The sequence below is a fragment of the Urocitellus parryii genome, chromosome 5, assembly GCF_045843805.1.
Source record: "Urocitellus parryii isolate mUroPar1 chromosome 5, mUroPar1.hap1, whole genome shotgun sequence".
NCBI classification, from domain to species: domain Eukaryota; kingdom Metazoa; phylum Chordata; class Mammalia; order Rodentia; family Sciuridae; genus Urocitellus; species Urocitellus parryii.
Window position 1 is genome coordinate 62,518,298 of NC_135535.1, and position 19,562 is coordinate 62,537,859.

The 19,562-nt window shown below is 51.3% G+C and overlaps 2 protein-coding genes across 6 annotated transcripts; both read right to left on the reverse strand.

The window, feature by feature from the left end:
- Positions 1-1,124: 1,124 nt before the first annotated feature.
- Hoxc5 (homeobox C5) lies at positions 1,125-3,431 on the reverse strand. The gene is made up of 2 exons (XM_026398715.2): positions 2,978-3,431; positions 1,125-2,274 (listed from the first exon to the last, which is right to left on the reverse strand). Exons 1-2 carry the CDS (start codon positions 3,429-3,431, stop codon positions 2,060-2,062), a joined length of 669 nt encoding a protein of 222 aa, XP_026254500.1. The 3' UTR covers positions 1,125-2,059.
- A 2,298-nt stretch (positions 3,432-5,729) lies between these two features.
- Hoxc6 (homeobox C6) lies at positions 5,730-19,499 on the reverse strand. Of its 5 annotated transcripts, none has more exons than XM_026398713.2 (3): positions 18,968-19,499; positions 7,614-7,776; positions 5,730-6,891 (listed from the first exon to the last, which is right to left on the reverse strand). In XM_026398713.2, exons 2-3 carry the CDS (start codon positions 7,765-7,767, stop codon positions 6,584-6,586), a joined length of 462 nt encoding a protein of 153 aa, XP_026254498.1. In that variant the 5' UTR covers positions 7,768-7,776; positions 18,968-19,499; the 3' UTR covers positions 5,730-6,583. The 5 variants fall into 5 exon arrangements, with proteins under 5 accessions (XP_026254498.1, XP_026254499.1, XP_026254496.1 ...); XM_026398714.2 differs by lacking the exon at positions 18,968-19,499 and adding an exon at positions 16,894-17,109 and having other exon boundaries at positions 7,614-7,959; XM_026398711.2 differs by lacking the exon at positions 18,968-19,499 and adding an exon at positions 16,894-16,977 and having other exon boundaries at positions 7,614-7,839.
- Between the last annotated feature and the right edge of the window lie 63 nt (positions 19,500-19,562).

Consider the following 19,562-nt stretch of genomic DNA (forward strand, 5'->3'; position numbering starts at 1 on the left):
GTAGGATGCAGCAAAGTCAGTCCTTATAATAAATCCAACTAGCATCAGCATTACTAATCATAAATATTCCCCCTGCCCCTCCCCAGAGCGCCTCTGCTCCCTTCCTTCTTGGCTGTCAGAGCAGCCCCTTAGCCCAACTCCAGAACCCCACCCCACCAGTGCAGGGGGCCTAGGCTAGGCTCCAGGAAATCACCCCATTGTGGGAGGTGGGAGAGGAAATGCAGTAAAGTTTTATAGACCCTTTTCACATTTGTTTCTCCTATAAAGTGCTTCCTCCCCCAATTCATCCCAGGAGCCTGGAGGAGAGAAGAGCAGAGCCTAGGCCCAGACCAGACTCAGAGACCACCTGAATTAACTGCCTTTCCTCTCCCTAGAGGCTACTCTCCCTCTTCACACAAAATCTGAGCCTGAGATAAATGATGGCAAAAAGACATGACACTGGCACTGGTCTATACAACTCTTATCCCACTTAATTGTTCTGCATAGCCCTAGACCTCCTAGGAGGAGAGGGAAACCACTTGCACATTTCCTGCCAGTCAGGTATACACTGCATATTGCTCTCCCTTTCATCTCCCCAGCATCTTAGAAAGCTGAAGTACACCTAAGTCAAATTCCCCAGCACCACTTTGTCCAGCAGTACCAACTCTCTGGGAGGTCCTTCTGGAGCCAAGTGGGTCCTTAGACTAGGGGCTCAACCCTCTTATGTCCAGTAAAGCCCCAGGACCACCTAGCCCTAGGGAGATCTTCAGAGACCTATAAGGGCCTGAGTCTGAGCACGGCGGAGCCACTGATCCTCCCTACACATCAGCTCTGGTGTGGAATGAGGGATACTGCCAGTCTAGAAGTCTCAGATACACCCAGCCAAGGGGGGAATGAATGTAGAGGCCTGAATACCCTGGGTAGCCACTGCATGGGAAAATGCCAGTATGGGAGGACCGGGTGCGCTCCTCTTCCCTGGAGGTCCTTCTTGGAGCTAAGAATCAAGAAAAGAACTCACGTTCACTTCCCTCTTCTTGCTGTCCCTAGAAGCACCTAAAAATAATTTTTTTTTTTTTTAAGGAGAGGCTTAAAGACTGTAGGCCTCCCCTAACCCTCACAGCTCATTTTGACACTTTGCCCCAGTACATGCCCTAAACAGACAGGAGCCACTGCGTCTTTAGTCCTGTTCTCTCTTGGTCTTTATTTGATATGACAAAATATAGTTTCAGGAAGAACCCCGGAGTCAATAAATAGTTGGGCAAGAGCGATGGAGCAGGAGGGAAAGAAAGTCATGGCAGGAACTGTGGGATGGCATGGAGCCTCTGGGATCACTTGCTGGGGTCCTGTGGCAGGAAACCCCAATAGCTGAGCTAGCTAGGGGGTTGGGGCTGCGGACCTGAGAGGGCATGCAGCAGGCTCGGATTGGGTAGGCTCCCAGTCTTTTTTTTCCCCCGGGGAGAGGTTTGGAGAGGATAGGGCAACCAAGAGGACCCTAAGGCCATGTTCAGTCATCTCCCCCTTTCATATGCAAATCATTAATAAGTGAAGACCGAGTTTAGTCGCTATAAGGAATCGCCCCGATTCTGGCAAGAGACTGCCAGGCATAAGCACTCTCACACCAGCTTGCAGCCGCCTGGCCCGCCTAACAAGGAACAAAGGAAAGCTCAAGGCCAGAGGTCGGGTCGAGGGTCCTGTGGCCGGGCCCACCTTAACTCAGGCGGGCCACTCTGGGGCAAAGAGCTGAAGAAGCCGCCCAGGCTGAGGTTTGTTCAGCACCAGCCTGCGGTGTGCCGCAGCCCTCTGGGGAGGCCCTGCAGAGTTTGCCCTGGGCCCTGAATGTCCAGCTAAGCTGAGCTCTGAGCTGAGCTGAGCTGAGGGGAGATGGGGCAATGCCGGCAGCCTGGCAGGAACCCTGGGTTGGTGGGGATACAGAATGCCAAGGAAAAAGCGCTTGTCTGTGAGGCCCGGGAGCCAGTACTCCAGCCCCTGACCCACCCAAAAATATAGAGAGAAAACCGAAAGAAAAGGCGCGAGGAACCCAAGCCGGCTGGGGTGATCTCTGCGGGCCTCCCCACTGCCTCTAAAGAGCCTCTTTGCTTTTCATTTTGGAATCTTTCTTCCACTTCATCCTGCGGTTCTGGAACCAGATCTTGATCTGTCTCTCGTTGAGACACAAGTTGTTGGCGATCTCTATGCGCCTGCGGCGAGTGAGGTAGCGGTTAAAGTGGAATTCTTTCTCGAGTTCCAGAGTCTGGTAGCGCGTGTAACTGGTTCGGGACCGCTTGCCGTCCGTCTCTGGAACATAAATCCCCCCAAGCCAGGAAGGGGTGAATAGCGTGCAGCGCCCCAGCGTCCCATCCCAACCCCAGGCCCCCACCCGCGGCCGGAGGGAGAGGAGGCGAGAACCGCCAGACAGGCCCGGTGGGCCGCAGGCGGGCCGACCCAGCCCAACCTAGCCCCGGGAGAGGCGCCTCCGCCCAGGCAGGAAACTTTCCACCGCAGCCTTCACTCAGCAGTCGGAGGGGCTGAGGGGGGGTGGGGGGAAGAGGGAGACCCAGGCTCGGACCGAACAATAAGCACCCTCGAGATCCGGGCACCGGGGACCCCCCTCCCGCCCCTCCCGAGTCGCTGGAATCCGCCGGAGCCGCGAGCGCCGGCCGAGCCGGCTCCGCAGGGGAGGGAGGGAGGGAGCCGCGGGGGGATCCCCGCTCTGGAGCCCCGCGCTCCTCACCCTTCAGATCCCTCTATTTTTTTAACTCCCTCCCTCTCCCCCAAAAATTGAATATTGCCTTTTATACACGTTTTGTTCCTATGATCCAATTATGTCGTCGTAAATTTGGGCGCACACAGCCTCTAAGCCTTTTAGTGGACAGTTTTACGAGCCATTGATGCCTGGATCGTAAAATTTATGGCCGCAGGTTTTTTTTCTTTATTTGCCCCGCATGGCCTATAAAACCCAGGCGGACCCGAGCGCGCAAAATGAAGTCCTAAAGTTTACCGTGGCTCATGTGCAGTTTGGTCATCCACGGGTAAATCTGTGGCGGGGCCGGTGGCTGGCTCAGTCCGGCGGGTTGCCCTGTCTGCGCCTGCTCCTCTTTGATCTCCCCACTGCTCTTAGCTCGCTCCTCCAGCGCCGGGCGAGCTGCCTTCTGACTGTACATCCCGGGGTTCAGAGGAGCCGCTTCGTCTCTGCCCAGAGCGTGTCCCGGAGCGGCCGCGGCGCTGCAGGCGGGGCGGTCGGGGTGAGCCCGGGGGTTGGCAGCCATGTCTACCCCGTGGAGAGAGTTGGAAGGCGCAGGCGGTGGGAAAGTGATGCTTAAGTCCAATCCGCCGTAGCAGTACCTGGATGCCTGCACCTCTGAGGCCGATCCATAGTTCCCACAAGTTTGCATGTTATAGGCAGGGATATTGGGGCTCTGCTTATAGAATGAATTGGCTACGTAGGAGCTCATGGCGGGGAGGGCCCAAAAAAAATTTCTGCACCCTTTTTGATTAAGGGTGATTTGTGACTCTTTGAAGTTGAGGGGTTTTTTGTTCTCCAAAGTGCACAATTTATAGGTGGAGATATCTCTTTCTTTATCCTATGCGCTCTTCCCAAATAAGGGAGCCTTAAATAGAGTCACGTGACTCGCACGGCCACTCATAAATTTGGCTTGATGACCTCCGGGAGGTTAGTGATGGAAGCCGGCGAAACGCATCTTGATATGTTGGCAAAGCCCAAGCAAGGGGGAGAGGGAGTGAGAGAGAGAAAGAGAGAGAAGGGGGAGAGAAAAAAAAAAGGTTCTTGGAATTGGGGGGTAGCCGTGACAACGAGCCCACAGCGACACCTGGTGTCTACATGGAAGAATTGCATCCTGAAGCTCTGGTCGCCTTCTGGCAGCTGGATTTTTCTACCCTGTGGAGAAGCTGGTTGTAGCTGCAACAAATCCCTGAGCTGGCCTTTTAAATTCTATTTAAATTTGAGAAAAGATAAGGTCCCATTTAAGATACACAGAGGTGCCTTTTTAATAGATAGTCCCATTCTCCCTTCCTCCAGGGCCTTCCAAACTTTAAAAATGGATGAGGAAAGGGGAATTTAGGTAGTGTGGCTGGCTCCTGTCTAGGTTGGAGAACCAAGGGGGCTTATCTCAAGTTTCCTAAACCAAAGGTCGAGGTCCCTTGCCTGCAAGGCCCCAAGGCCCCAAGGCCCCAGTACTACTGAGGAGGTACCTAAAAATATGGGAAAGTAGACTCCTTGGGAAAGGTGGACAGAATTCCCAAGAGGAAGGGGTCCTGGATGGGCAAAACTAGACAGGAAGGTCATGAGGCTGAGAGTTCTGGAAATTCTCTGGAATGAACCTGGAAGTAAGATGGTAGATAGACTTGGGTAGACCTCATCATGCCAGGGACCCCAAAGTGACAATAAGGCAGTTTTCAAAGTGTGCCTGTGTGTGTATGCAGAACCGGACACAAATGGGTGGGAGGACTTTTCCCTGTGTGTGATCCTCATGTACTACTCATGCCAGATATTTTAGAAAGAAAATAGATGCTACTAGAAAGCATGGAGAAGCAAAATTCAAGCCTCCACAATTATTATCTAAGCAAAGAGATCTTTCCTTTGGTGCTTTTCCAGGCTTTCCAGGAACCTGAATCCAGAAGGCCCACAGGAGAGCAATTTCTTAGCTCTTCAGAGGCATGGAGAGGACCCGGCTGAGGGGGCTGGCAGAGCAGATGCCTGGGCAACATTGGCAGCCTTTGGCCAAGGTCTCTGCAGCCCTTCTGCCCCTTCCTCTCCTCTCCTAGTCCCAAGTCTTACTCTTTCCTGCTTGCTCTTTCTCCCCAGGAAATCTCCGCCTCTGTCAGGAGAAGCCCCCCTTCCCGCAGGCGGAGGCGCTGGCGGGGATTTGGAGAATCTGGAATACTCTGGTGGATTTTTTTCTCTTCAGGAGACGCCCCCCCTCCCGACCCCAAATACACACCACCTCTCCACTAGGCCCACTCAGGTTTTTCTGACTGGGCTTGGGGAGAGAAGGCTGGAGCTGAGAAATGGTTAGGGTACTGCTGCGCCCCTCACCCGCCAGGTTTGAGAGAAGGAGGAAGGAACCAGACGAGCTGGGCGGTAAAGAAGGAGGAATTTTGTTCAGGCCACTTCAGGAGTCCCAGCACAGGCGAGAGCTCAGTTTCCAGGCTTTCTCTTTCGGGATGTCCTTGAGTCGTTCAGTCCCGGCCGAAGGACTCCAATCCGGCGGTCTGTTCTTCTGGTTCTCCTAAACTCTCCGCCTCCGCCACGTTTCCCAACAGCGGGCCTGGTTTGGGCCGGGGACTGGCTGCCGAGCGTCCCCCTCCCCACGGTCCTGGGAGTGGGGGGGAGGAGACCCTGGTGCCTGGAAAATGCTTCTCCTATAGCCTTTAGGGCTAGGGGTTCAGACGCCGAGGACCCCATGCTACCACAGGCAGGAAAGAAAGGCCTGTGTGGGGCTTGGAGCCCAACCCTACTAACCCGGGCTCCTCCACCCCCACCCCCACCGAAATCCTAAACGGCTTTTTTTTTTTTTTAATGGGTGTGTGTCGGTTCGCGTGGGGAGCCCTGAGAGACTTCCCAGCCCCCCCAGCGCGGTCACGAGGAAAATTCGGAGGCCGGGACTCGGCGCCCGGCTCCCGAAGAAGGCGAATGCAGAGGACTGGGGGCTTGCAGGCGGCGGGCAGACGCGGGAGTGCTTGGAGCCTGCTCCAAGCCGGCGGCTGAGCGAATTAACAGAAAGGCAGATATAAACTTTTAAAAATAATATGTTTTATTAAATATTCGAGAACGGATCCAGAGGTCGGATTTATACAGGAGGGTAACACGAGGGGATTTATTTATTTATTTTCTCCTACTGGCTAAACAAATGTCATTCACTTTTTTTCTTTTTTTGTAATTTTCCCTCTTTTTTCCCTTTTTTTTAAAATGAGATCGGAACACTGAGGGTTCTAAACATAAATATAAATACAGAGACCACAAATACAGCTAAAAATATTCACACAGAAACGGTCACAGTTTGTAATATGCCATAATGACCCCCAGGAATATTTAAATACAATTTGCCTGGGCTGGGCATTTGCTGGGGCAGAGGGGCCGGACAGGGGTTGCGGGGAGGCCCTGGGGGTTGCTGTGGGGCCCAGGCGCGCCCTCCTTGGGCCTCCGGCTCTCCCGGGCTGCCAGGCCGGGCCCTAAGGCCCGGGAACAGAGGCCCCAGGCCCGGGAGCCCGCTCTGGGCGCGGGGGTGGGGGACGTCAAGCGACTGGTGGGGGGAGTCAAGTCCTCATGTGGAGGGAGATCTGTGGAGTCTGAAGCAAGGCTCAGGGCTGAGAGCCCCCAAGGCCTGGGCGGGGAAAGGGGCCTGCAGACAAGCCGAGAAGGAGCTAGCGAGGGAGCTAGGAGGAGGAGGAGGCCAATGGTGAAGAGTTGTGCGGTGAGGGAGGGGGTCCAGAACTGACTTTCAGGTCCACGTTTGACTCCCTAATTTTGCTTTAAAGAGTCAAAACACATCAATTGTGCCAGTGATAAATACAGAGTGTGTGATTAGGGGAGAGTTGGGGTGAGCAAAGGGAGAAGGAAAGAGAGGGGTGGCAAGGACAGTCCTGGTCACTCTTTCTGCTTCTCCTCTTCTGTCTCTTCCCGCTTTTCCTCTTTTCCGCCCAGGCTGTCAGCTGCGGCCCCTCCGCCGCCCCCTGAGAGCGTGGACGTGAGATTAGATTCTTTTTTCCACTTCATCCTGCGATTCTGGAACCAGATTTTGATCTGCCGCTCGGTCAGGCAGAGCGCATTGGCGATCTCGATGCGCCGGCGCCGTGTTAGGTAGCGGTTGAAGTGAAATTCCTTCTCCAGTTCCAGGGTCTGGTACCGCGAGTAGATCTGGCGGCCGCGCCTCCGGTCTGCTCCATAGCCGACCCCTAGAGATCCGGGCACAAAACACACTAAAAACAATCAGCAAGGCGTCCTCTGCAGACGATTCCCCCTAGCAAAGTCCTGACCCTCCCAACTTGGCCTGCAGCTCGAGACCTCTCTAGGTCTAGTCTTCTGCCTTTTGCCCTGCCCCACCCCCACTGGGGGTACAGCCTAGGGCCCCAACTTCATTCAGTCCTCCCATAGGGTAGGAGATGTGTATCCCAAAGAAAGGTGGGGGGCGGGGCAAAAACCAGGCAGAAAGCTGCCAGTCTAAAATCTGATTTTTATAAAAACTCAAATACTGGGGATAAGGGCCCCATTTCTCAAGGACTGGGCTCCACACCTCCTAAGCACCCTAGCTCCTTAAAAACTTCTCCCCACTTTTCTGTCCTCCCCTTTCCCCCTCCCTTCTCCTCAGCCTAACTCGACTTTGGGGCTCCCCCACCACTGCCCCTTTCCTCTCATCCCCTGCCCTGTTCCTTCCCCCCTCAGCTCTCCCTGAAGCCCTCCAATCCACCAGGGGCTGAGGGGGCCTGGCCCCTGTGAGCCAGCGCGGGAGGCAAACAGAGGGGGCAGAAGAGGGGGCCCTGTCTCGGCGTCGGCGAGGAGACGAGCGTGATTGTTTTTATGGGGCCATAAAAAACTCTCTCCGCCCGTTCTTCTAGGGAAGCCGGTCATAAAGCCAGTTCAGTTTATTTAATTTATATCTCGGAGCTGTAAAACTCACCACTGTGCGAATTCATTCGCTGCATCCAGGGGTAAATCTGGATACTGGCTTTCTGGTCCTGGGGCGCAGTCCTGCCCTGCTCAGAACTAAAATCCTGAGCGATTGAGGTCTGTGTGTTATGTCCTAAGGTGTTTTGTCTGCAGTTTGAGAGCATGTCTTTCTCCTGGTAAAAGGAATTAGATCCATAGTCATACGGCCCCCGGCTGGAACTGAACACGACATTCTCCTGTGGCGAATAAAAGGGAGTCGAGTAGATCCGGTTCTGGGCAACGGCTGCTCCATAGGTCGAGAAATGCCTCACTGGATCATAGGCGGTGGAATTGAGGGCGACGTTAGGGAGGACGTCCTGGCCCCCGGCGAGGTGGCAGGATAAGGAAGGGTTAGTGAAGTAGGAATTCATCCCTTTGCCTTTACCTGGTCGGGCTATGATTTCTTTAATATTTATTTCTGTCTCCAGTTTGTACTCGGAACTAGATGGTTATAGGGACGGCTCCAATCCAGGACAGACAAAATGACAAAGTCAGCTGACCCCCTTCCAGCCAATCGCAAGCCAGATGTCAAGAAGGGGGAAAAAAATCGCTTCTGCTTCTGTTGATTCCCTAGTTGAGACTAAGTGTGTGATTTGAAAGTAAGACTTGGATTTCTTTTTAAAAATATTTATGTGGAGAACTGGTTTGGGGGTGAAGCAGGGGGTGCATGTTCATAAACAGGACCTTAGGACCCAGGGAAGGAGAGATGTACTCCCAGGAAATCTCTCAGACCCAGATAACTTTGCTCTGCTGTGGCCAGAGCCTGGGCCAGAGAAATCTCTGTATTTTCAACCTGATTTCATCTTTTATATCTTCCCCCTTCTAAAATTACATTCTGTTTTCTTCATGGGAGGAATTCCCTCCCAGCTCAGAGAAGGCTCTCAGAAATCCTACAAGAAATCTTGGTTGACACTCCATGGGGTGAGTCTCCATCACTAAAATGCTATATTTTTGTCCAATAATTTTAAAAAATCAAAAGGAAAAAGGAATTTCATAAAACATGGTTCCCAGAGGAAAGAGAGAGTGGCTGAGAGTCTTGGGTTAGAGGAATGTGGAGAGCAATTAGGTTTAAAGAGGTGAGACTGAGATTGCAGGGAACAGTTAAGTTGGCAAAGGAAGCACGCATCTGTTCTCCTCTGCCTCCTATCCCCCTTCTGCCTCCTCCACAGGACCCTTTCTGAGGAAATACTAGCAACATTTTTGCTTAAAAAGGAAAATGTATAAAAATACAATAGAAAAAGGAGATAAAGAAGTAAAAAGTGGGAGAGATGAGAGAAGGGAAGAGAAGAAAGAAAACTCCCGAGTCTTCTTTCTAGAGACATCAACTCCTGTTTATGTTGGTGAGAATTTATGATTTGAAGCCAGCGAGGGCCGGTGGGGTAATTCACACAGGATCCAGTCTGGAAGAGGAGAGAAGACTGCTGGGGCTCTAATGAACAGTTAGCTTCTTGAAGCTCAAGCCCCTGCACAAGTCAGAAACCCCTACCCGCTCCGGATTCACTGCCCTGCCACGGGAGGCGCCCCTGGACCTGAGTTCTGATGCCTGAGGATTCTAGCAAAGAGGTCCTGGGGAACTCTTTCCCAAGTGCCAGTCACCCCAGACTCTCAGCAGGCTTTCCCTCCTTTTTCTCCCCACCTTGGAGCTGAGAGGAAGAAAGAGATGGTTAGAAAAAAATGCAGCTGGGTCAGAGGCTTGAGACAGCCGCAGTTGGCGAACTGAAACTACGAAGGTGTGCAGAAGGGGGTTTGCCCCTTTTTAATTCAAACCTAATTTGATATGGCGACATAGGCTAAAACTGCTTTCAGTTGACAAAAAAATGGGTGGTGGGCGTATGCAGGAATCAGTGAAAGCTTATATTTTCCCCCTCACTTTTTTTTGGGGGGGGGCGGTAACTGGCTATAACAAGAACCCGGATGTCGCCGGATTTTATGATCTTTTCCTTCTGTGTAACAAAGCGAAGTAATCAATGGGTAGCAATAAAGCCATAAACGGGACTACGCTGGGAAAAAAACTCATTTATTCATCTTCTGTAACGTTAAGGTTTCCCTGGAGTGTCGCTAGGGGGGAAAAATAAAGTTTCAAACCCAAAAGCAGACAGTGTATAGGAGCTGGTGCAGTCAACATGTTAGTTAATACATGAACCTCTTTAGGGGGTTGAAGAGTCTTACTACAAGACGATTTGTATTGGCTGTAAAAAATATCCAGACCCCATCCTTCAGAAAGGAAGAAAATTGGTTGGCATTTAGAAGGGTGGATAGGAGAAAGATCCCCATAATTATAAAGGTTTCTCCCTTTAGACTACACTTTCTTCTTCCCAAGGAGAGGAAGGTGAAAGGATAGAGGAGGATGCTCACATTAAGAAAGGAATTTTAAGAGGAAGTTATCTCATTTTGGGGTGTTATGACAGGTACACATAGACACGAGTGTGTGTGAGTTACTTTTTTTTTTTCCCTTGAATCCAGCTGTCCTCGAATTCATGGCATGCCTGGGCAGAGGTTTCCAACAGCTGGCTGGGGCTCCAATTTCCCTGGAGGGCAAGAGGTAGGGGGAAGAGAGAACAAGGGGAGGGGGTACCCTAGAGCTGGAATAGGAAACAAGTCAGCACCCCTGGATGCAAGTAGCCTCTTTCAGATTTGCCAGCCTCCTTTCTGCCCTGAGGGTAGCGGTGTAACAAGTAGAAGAGGCTGGAAGAAAGAGTAAATCCCCCCCCCAATTTCAAAGCAAGATTGCTAGAGGGATAAATCATGTCAGTGATATTTCCTTCAAGATATTAAATTGTTGCAATGTACAACAAATTGAATGATGGAAGATAGGATGTCTTAATGAGGTTTCGCTTTCAATGAGTGTTGATTTTTCTATGTATTTTAAGACCTCTTTTATGGATGGGTGGGAGGGAGGGAGCTGGAAAGAAAGAAGGGGTTTCTTGGGGAAGCATTGCAACAGCCCCCCAGCAAAGATGCTTAAGTTTCCTTGAGCCTCTCCTTAAGCAGTTCTGGAGAGGAAAGGGACCCCAAAGTTGGGGACATTCTCTTTTGGGGCCTAAAGTCGGTGGGCTTGGGGGGTGGTGATCTGAGGAACAGAAAGTAAGTCTCAGGCCCTGAAAGTTAAGTGTTTTATTACATCCCTAAACAGAGGGCAGAGACTGAAAGGTCTCGCGGATTTATAATGAACAGAAACCAGCTGCTGGGGGAAAAAAAAGGCAGAAATGCTGGAGGGGGGAGAAAAAGGGAAGCAGAAATACAAATACATTCCCCCACTGCTTAAAGACTGAAGGCAAAAATAATTTCCAACACAGTTTATTCCTCCATCACCTTCCGATTCTGAGAAAAGAAGCCTCCTCCTTTCAGTTAGATCTTTAATTATGCAGCTGAAATTTGCTGGAAGGATTCGCTCCAAGGGGGTAGAGTAGGTCAGATTAGCTCGATCTTCCCTACATTGGATTATTTTTTCCTTTTCCCATTTCATGTTAATTTTATTTTTTTGGCAAAAGCATGGCTATCTGGAGGGGAAGAAACTGGAGCGTGGATTTTTCTAAATATATTTATATTTTCCTGTTAAATTTGTCTGAAAACAATTATGGAAACTCATCAGCAGAAGCAAGAACAGATGTTTTATTAAAACTGCAGTTGAGCTCTGTAAATATGCACAAGTCTTGGGAAGGAGGGAGCGAGCAAACTCATTCTTTGTTTCTATAAAACAAGCCTAGAGAAATCAGAGAACACCTCCCATTAGACCGGCAGGTTTAGGAGCTTCTCCGGCCCCTCAGCTTTTAGAATTAGCCATTCAGAAGGGGCTTGGTGTCAAAAGCAGTTTTTTTGCTCTCAGAGCTGTAATTAGTGGATTCAAAGACAGAATTCAAAAAGGCAGAAAAGGAATGAAGGGGGAAAGTTGGCACTCCATGCTCCAGTCTTCCCCCTCCCCAATCCAAAACACATGCTTTCGGTGAGTACTAATTATAGGAGAGGAATTTACTGCTGGCGCCTTGGGCCTGAGTGGGGTGCAGTCACCGCCCTGGACTACCCAAGGCTAAGGGTCACCTTGGAGCTGGGCATTTGGGGGTTTCCTAGGGTGCCTTAAGTCACTCCTATTTGAGCCCTGTCCCACTGTAGGCCAGGGAAAGGCTGGTAGCTCCCTTGATGGAACTGGGAAAAGAGTGGTGGGACTGCCCCTACCCAGAGCCTGAAGAGGTTCATGGGCAGGCCTTGCTCTGCCTGCCTTTCCGGTTCACTGTACTCTGGGAAATAGATTAATTTTTGGTGGAGGGACACGTGAAATGAACACGATGAGATCTGGAATTTTTATTTGGGGAGAATCTTTTCCAAAGGTCCTCCTTAGTTTGTGTTCTGCAGGGCTCCTCTCTCTCCCCAGATCCCCAACTATGTCAGGATGTTTGTGACTCACCCACACTCATACACAGATACAACACAGTCCATTTCTGGCTGCCTGTACCACCAATTAGAGCTTGGTGCCTCCGAAAGCTGCTCAAGGACCCCAACACTGGAGCCACAGGACTCAGCACTCCCTTGGCCTGGGTGCTTGGCTGCCTGGAAGCTACTACAGCTGCCAGACTCTACTCTTCCACCATTCCTAATTCTAGTTTTCCAGAGCCAGAGAAGAGCGGTTGCCCCGCCGGCCCCTTTTGTGCCACTGGGCGAGGGCTGAAATCCCTCTTACAGAGAAAGCCGGTTCAACAATTGCTCAGCTCACCTCACAATCGAACTATTTGGTTAAGGCTTTTCTGTTCTGGAGTGACTGCTCAGCTGGCCCCTGTAGCATGTGATTAGATTTTTTTAATTTAAAATTTAAAAAAATAAACCCTACTCAAATGCTTAATGTTTGGTGTGCAAGCTCCTTTGATCTCCGTAGAACCCTGAATAAAAGGATTGCAAAGAGAGCTTCCAAATCTGTCAGAGAACCTGAACGAGGAGACTGGTCTCTTAGGGGACACCAAAGCAAACTCATCCAAGGTGTTCCCAGTTTCTCATAGAAATTGTAGTTTTCTGAGCACATAGCCCCTCCATACACACACTGCATTCCAAAAAGGAACACTCTCCTTTGTAAGTTCAGGCTTGGAGGCTCTTGGAGAAAAATGAAATTCGACACACCCAACCTGGAAATGGATCCCATTTGTAGGTGCTGATATTCTAGGAATAGGGTTCAAGCTGGCCAGCTAAAGGGAGTTGGGGGTCAGCAGGGAGTGGGGGAAGGGTCCAGATGAGGCACATCAAGCTTCTGAGAACCACCTCAAACACCTCTGAGGCCTGTGTTGGTGACTAGTCTTCTGAGGACTTCAGAGACTGCCTGAGCTGTTTTTGCTTTATTGTAATTCAACAGAGAAGAAAGGTATATGGAGGGGCTCTGCTAACTTAAGTCATATTTCCTTTCCTCCCTCTCTCTTTCCATATTTCTGCCTGGCTTTTCTTTATTGGCACCCCACTTGCTGCTGCTGCCATCAGCAGATAAGCCCCCCCACACACTGGTGTTTGTCTGGCCTTTCAACTTACTTTTCTGGCTTATAGTTAGAAACTAAAATAGGTCCCAAACATCTCTGCCCTATCACACTCAGTTCTGAGCCCCCTTCCGGTTCCATCTGGAAAAAATCATTTCTGGCTTTTTGGGGCCTGGCCCTCAAGCCTCTCACCTTTATCATAAGCAGCTGAATATCAGCTGAGGAAGGGGCTTGGGGGACTTAGCACCTCAGTCCCATTGGGAATGGGGAGGGAGCTCAGATGTTTAGGGACATTTCAAAGCAAGTGTCCCAGCTTGGCCCAGGAATAAAAATTTAAATCCTGAATATTCAGAATATTTTAGGGCCTCAAGAGGGTGTCAGACAAACAGGTAGGGGCAATAGGGGGTGTGCTGCTCTGTGCCAGCTCAAAGGAGCCCCAACTTCTGGTTTCTCTTATGCCTCTCAACATCCAAGCTTTGCTTTGACCCGTTTTGGAGGTTTATGAGAGTTGCAAAATTCAAGAACTAGGCACTTATGACATCACAGTGAATTGTCATGTGGAAATTGTAAATGTCATAAAAGTTATGTACAACAGGATTTTTGTGTGTGGGTGCCCAATCTCCCCTCACTTTTCTTCCTTTTCTCCTCTTATTCCCTGGTCTAACTTCTCCTGCTTGAAAATAAAATATTATTATGTTCTGGAACAATAAGCCAACAATAAAACATTTTTTTCCCTATAAATAATTTTATCCTTTATTGTTTGCAGTCTGAAAGAACCATTTAATATGCGTTGGTGAAAAGAGGGAGAGAGATGAGGAGGGGGATTAATTTCAGAAACAAGAATATTACTTACTTCCATGATACTCTTTTAGATTTGATAGCCAGGAGCAAAATTAAAGGCGAACAGCAGCCTCTCCTACTCTACACCTGGCGGGATTGGAGATTTATAGGATCTTTAGCAAAGGGGCAATTTAATTTTGTAGGATTTACTTAAATTCACTGCTATTTTGGGGGGCTGAGGAGAACGAAGTGAGAAAAATGATATGCTTTGTCTAGCTTCACAAATCTACCAACATTACCCTGATTTAAAAACCCAACAACCTGTGTCTCAGGGAAACTCCTGCAGAAAAGAATGGAGGAGTGCAGCGAGGGGAGCCCAACTTTCTTAATGACTGTGCCCCCCCTAGCCAAGAGGTTACCAGGGGGAAGGAAGAAATGTTAGCTGGAGGCAAAAGAAGGGCTGCTTGTGAGTCTCTGCCACCAGGACACCCGGAGGTTTATGGTGTCCCCATAATTCCCTGACCCTTTAAACAGCTGCCCTATTTTAGAACAATTTCTGCTTCCTCCCCTCGGAAAGGCAGGATGAGGGAGAGTGTTAGGGTGGGAGAAGGGTGTTGGAAAGGGGAGGGAGTTTGGGTTAGTGCTGCACTTTGTTCTTCTAGGGGAATTTGCTGGTTTGGCGGGTTTCTGACGCAGGGTGGCAGCAGACAAAACAAGTAAACAACTCACAGACACAATAAACAGGGGCGGCTGCAGCGCCGTGGCAGAGGACATGGGCTGGGTGAGGGGCACGGTCCTGGGGTAATGTCACCCCAGCGCCCCAGGTGGCCAAGGCTCAAAAGCCTGAGTCTGCCTGCAGTAAGTGTGGAAGGAAGGTGGAAAAATAGCTGCTGTGGGCCTCCGGCACAGCAAGTCTAGACAGGAGATTCTTGGGAGGAACCTGAGTGCCTTGGGAGTAGCAGAAAACCCCTCCAGCCCTGCTCCTGTTCTTACTTTCTTTTATAGGGCTTTCTACTGACATTTTTATTTCCCTCTGTCCTTGTCTTTTCGTGGCCCCAGAAGCTGGAAAGGCTGGAAAGGAGGCAGATTAATTCCCAGTAGCAGCCCATGCTGAGTGCTCCAGGCCCGAAGGCGGCAGGGCCCAGTTTCCACTCCTGAAAGTCTCCATCGGCCTTCTTTCTTAGCCTGGCTTTGCTTTGGTCCAGGCTGCAGTCAGGATTAAAATGCAATCCCACCAGTAACCAGATCTGCACAGACAGGGGACCTTAACTCTTAATTGGGCCCCTTACACAGTCAAATCTGGGGTAGGGTGGGGTGAGTGGACAGAATAAGCAGAGGGAGGGAGAGATGGTCACAGAACCCCTAACCCTTCTAGTTAGCCTTCTACACCAGCCTCTCCAAACACCCTGGTCTGGTCGGCAGTCACCCCAGACCACTGCCCGGAGTCACCTCATTAACTACTCCAATCCCTTCACCGCCCCAGTGAGGCTTCTGGCAGCCAGACTCCAGTTCTGACTGCTGGGAACTGCTCAGAGGCCCACAGTACCCCCACAAAACGCCCCAGAGACCTCACTTTCAAGATGACTGGGTTCCCTTGTAACAAAGCCTGTCAATTGGAGGAGTATGCGGGAAGGTGAGGAAGAAAAACAGAAGGGATTTAGTATTTCCCCAGTCCAGCTGCACAGACAGCAAAAGCAGTAAAGTCTGAGAAAGCTCTTGTAGCATCCGTTGGTTACTGGACCCGCATACTCCGATTCCAGAGCACACATATTTGAGCAAAACAGCAGAGAGGGCCTCTTTGGTACACCAGGTGCTTCCATGAGCCCACTCTCATCTAGTGGGGGCTAACAAAATTTTGCACGCACATAAAACGGAGTTTGAGTGAATATAGGCATGGTAATATACAATTAACCACCAAGGAAATATGAGACTGCATATATTCATGCATAAGTCTGAGTCTGTACATTTGAGCCTGTATATACTAAATGCATAAAGTCACCACAGCTGGTTTCAGAACACAACATTCAACCAAACAAGGTTGCCTTCTCCAAACAAGGTCGCATTCTCCGTGGGGATCACAACTGACAGACCAAGGAGAGAAAGTGTTTGCTCTGCCCATTTCTCCTTAGCTAGGAACCCAGAATGTAACACAGAGGATGTGATTGCTGAACTAACAAAGCCCCAGAAGGGGCAGGCCTGAGGGTGCCCAAAGGGTGGGTTCAGAGGAGAATGGGATGCTGGGGCCCTGGGCTCTGGGGAAAGTTGCCAGGCCCTGATCCACAGATCAGTGTTTCTGCCCAGCCTCAGCACTAGGTTTGCAGAGTTCTTTTGCCAGATTCTATTATCAGCCACTATGGCTATTATTAGATAATCACAGAAGAGATCTCCTGCAGTGAGGACCACATCCACAGAGAATTTGGCCTGCCAAGAGCTGAGGGCTGCCACTGGGGGATCCCCTGGTGCTTTCCATTTGAGCACCAGAGAGGAAAAGAAAGAAGGGGGAGAAAAAACGAAAGTAACTGGGAAGCAGAGGACTAGCTTCTGGTTTCTCCCCTAGCCAGACCGGAAAATTGAAAAACCAGGGCCAGTGCCTGGTGCCCTGCTATCTCTGCATCCCTCTATTTCACGAGGAAGGGCATAGGTAAAGTGGGGGCCTGCAGAACCCTAGCAAGGAAGAGACAGTAAATCGATAAACACATATAAGGATACCTCAGGATGGTGCTGTTAACCTGTCAACCTTGCATCCTAGCACCCCGAAATCTCGCTGTTAGCACATTCAACTAGATCCCTGTAGGCCTAATGAAATACCCCTGCTTTGCTCAGGACCGCCCCTCTGATGGGAGGGGGGTCCCGCTAATATCCCAGGTGAATAACCACTGGCCTGAATAGCCTTCTCCCGAAACGCTTTTCTTTTTGTGATAACAAAGGAGATTTGTGCCCCCCACCTCCCAACGTCAGTGCGGCCATCCACAGAGGCCAGGGGCGGACAAAATACAGGCGAAAGAGAAATAGAGGCCTCACCGGTCTGCGGTTCCCACAATACGCCAAGAGAAAGGCTCCGGTTTTCGGGCCTCCCGGGCCCCTCCACAGTCCCACTGTACTCCCCTTGCCCTTTTCAGGTCCCACAGACTCGAGTCCCAGCCGGCCGCTGCCTGGTTCCCCGGGCGCCAGCCCCTGGGCCGTGCTTGCGCCGCGGGAGAGCGCGCGGCAGCCGGAGCAGGCGGCGGGCTGGGCCCATTTGGGAAGAGCCAAGCGCTTTTCTCGATCGTAAACAAGGAACGCGAAATTAGCCCCTCGGCAGACGCCTCTGCCGACACACCAGTCCTATTGGGGGTGGGGAGTAGGAAGGGGGAGAGAAAATGCCATTTCTTCCCCCGGGAGAATACCTCCGAGGCCTTTATGTCGACTGCGAAAGGGGAATTTTGGGGGGGCAGGAGAGGAAGGGAAAGGGATTGTGGGGGGAGGGGAGAGAAGATTCACCGTCAGCTAGGGCCCAAGGGGTCTGATTTGATTGTAGTCGAACCTTATTTTTTTTAACAGTTTGATAAAAACGGGTTCCCTCCCCCTTCCTAACCCCCCCACCTCAGGCCACCGGTCAGGGTTTAACAGGAAATCAAGGAGCGCTCCCCTCCCCCCACGCGGGCTTGGCGCAAAATCCCAGTCGCGACCCTGGGAGAGAATGGGGGGGAGCATGTTGGCCCACATTGAAGGTGAGTCTGGCCCCCAGACTCTCGAACTTCGCCAGGAATACGTCCCCTCCCCAACTCTGGGGTGTGTCTGCTTGGTTGTGTAAGCATTTGCATATGCGTCGGGCTTTATAAACAGAAAGTCAACATATAGGGCTGCCTTGGACCCAGGCTGGGGAGCGGGGCGGGGTCATATATCACAGTGCAACACATTCAGGGCCACGTACATTTGGAAGAAATTAAGCCACTGTGTTATGAAACCATATGTGTCAGGTTAAGTCTACACAACATGCCATTAGCACCAATTATTAGGAAGATCCTGAGCGCTCAGGACTCTCCTGACCACCCTATTCTGGCCGCTACCGCAAGATCCAACCATCCTCACTGCCTCCACAGCACCCAGGAGGCCCTGCCTTCGAGGCCTGTCCAGTCCCCCCTCAGCCTAAGGCCTCCTGAATTCCGACCACCGCCCGGGAAGGGGCAGATCCTAGCCTAGAGCAGCTATGTGGGGTGGGTGAGGCTGTTCAATGGGTACCCCGGTGGAATGGCCGAGGTTGGGGATGGAGGGCGCTGGCTCCCAGATTGGAACTCGGATAGGCCTCTTTCCTCCGAGCACAAGATGGCTTTTGAGTACTGCATCCCCAACCCCCACCCTCTACCCTCCACCCTCCACCCTCCACCCGCAGTGCAGGGCACCTCCCATCCTTCCATCCGCCAGGGTAGGGGCGGGAGCAGGGGGTGGGCAGACGCTCTCCCTTCGGCTGACGCGCACCAGCCACTAGCCTCCCCCTTAATTGCCAATTAACAGGCGCTGCCGCCCGCCTAGCAGCGCTCGCTTCCTGCTCTGCGGCCCAGCCCTGGGCCCACACTGCGCATGTGTGAGCTCTTTTGGTCGCTCTCTGCGGGAGGGAGGGGGCTGCTGGACAGGGAGGGGGTTCTGGAAAGTTTGTTTGGAGGTTGGGGGGGATATTTTGCTCTGGGGGCAATGGGCGCAGCCTACAGGTTCTCGCTCCTGCCCTGGAGTTTGAGCTTCTAGACCCCTCCGTTTCAGTCCCATTAGCCAAAGTAGGCAGATCTATAATAAACAGGTATAGACACAGTGGGCATCAGGCGGCCGGCGCCCTAGACCCCAGCTTGCTCCCCACAGGAGAAATTCTCGAGCCCCCGACCCTCAACTCCGGCGCACAGTGACATCAGGACAGCACATTTGCCCCTCTACCGGTTACCAGTATTCCAATTTAACCCCATCTACGCCCCACTTTTTTCTCCCCATAATTACCCACGCGCCCACCCTTCCGCCAGCCCCCTAGCTTCTCTAACCAAGACAAGCCGCTGCTGCCCTTATCTTAAAACCGCCACCCAGCTACGGACCATTAGTTACATATTTGAACCAATAAGAAAACACTTACCGGGCGCTGCTGTCACTCTCCCTCTTTCCCTCTCTCTCTGCCTCTCTCTCTCTCTCCCACTCTCTGTCTTTCTCGTCTTCCCTCATTCTGTGCCGCTGCCGAGCCTGTTTCAGCTCCACACACACACATATACTTTATATAAATTAAAATAAAAAAGAATAGTCCTGATCATCAAAAAGCCAAATAAAATTAAGGAGAGTTGCAGGAAGGGGTCTGGAGAGAAAGCCTAGGAGAGGGGAGGGGGAGAGGCATCTGCAGCTCCCTATCTCAACTCCTGCTCCAGCATTCCTCCTGCCCCTTGGGGGCCAGAGGGTCTGGGTAGGGAGAGGGAGATACCCTCAACTCCTGCCTCTCCCCTCTCATTACCGACCTCCCTAGGTGCCCCCACCTTCCGGCAACTCCACCTGGGAGGATAAAAATTAGATGGGGCGAAAATAATTATTAATCAGATTAATAAAAAAATACTGATAATGAAGGCAGCGCCCAGCGCAGGTTTCCCTGGCAATGGTTAGGCTCTTACAGGGAGGACTGTTCTGCGGAGCGCTCGGAACGGACAAACCACAATAAAAAGTTCACGTTCATGGATGGAATCCAC

Coding starts and splice junctions, on each gene's coding strand:
- Hoxc5 (XM_026398715.2), bottom strand. CDS start 3,431: ATGAGCTCCTACGTAGCCAATTCATTCTATAAGCAGAGCCCCAATATC. Junction 2,275..2,977: donor CAAACTGCACATGAGCCACG/GTAAACTTTAGG, acceptor TTTATGTTCCAG/AGACGGACGGCAAGCGGTCC.
- Hoxc6 (XM_026398709.2), bottom strand. CDS start 8,013: ATGAATTCCTACTTCACTAACCCTTCCTTATCCTGCCACCTCGCCGGG. Junction 6,892..7,613: donor GCGAATGAATTCGCACAGTG/GTGAGTTTTACA, acceptor CCGGATCTCTAG/GGGTCGGCTATGGAGCAGAC.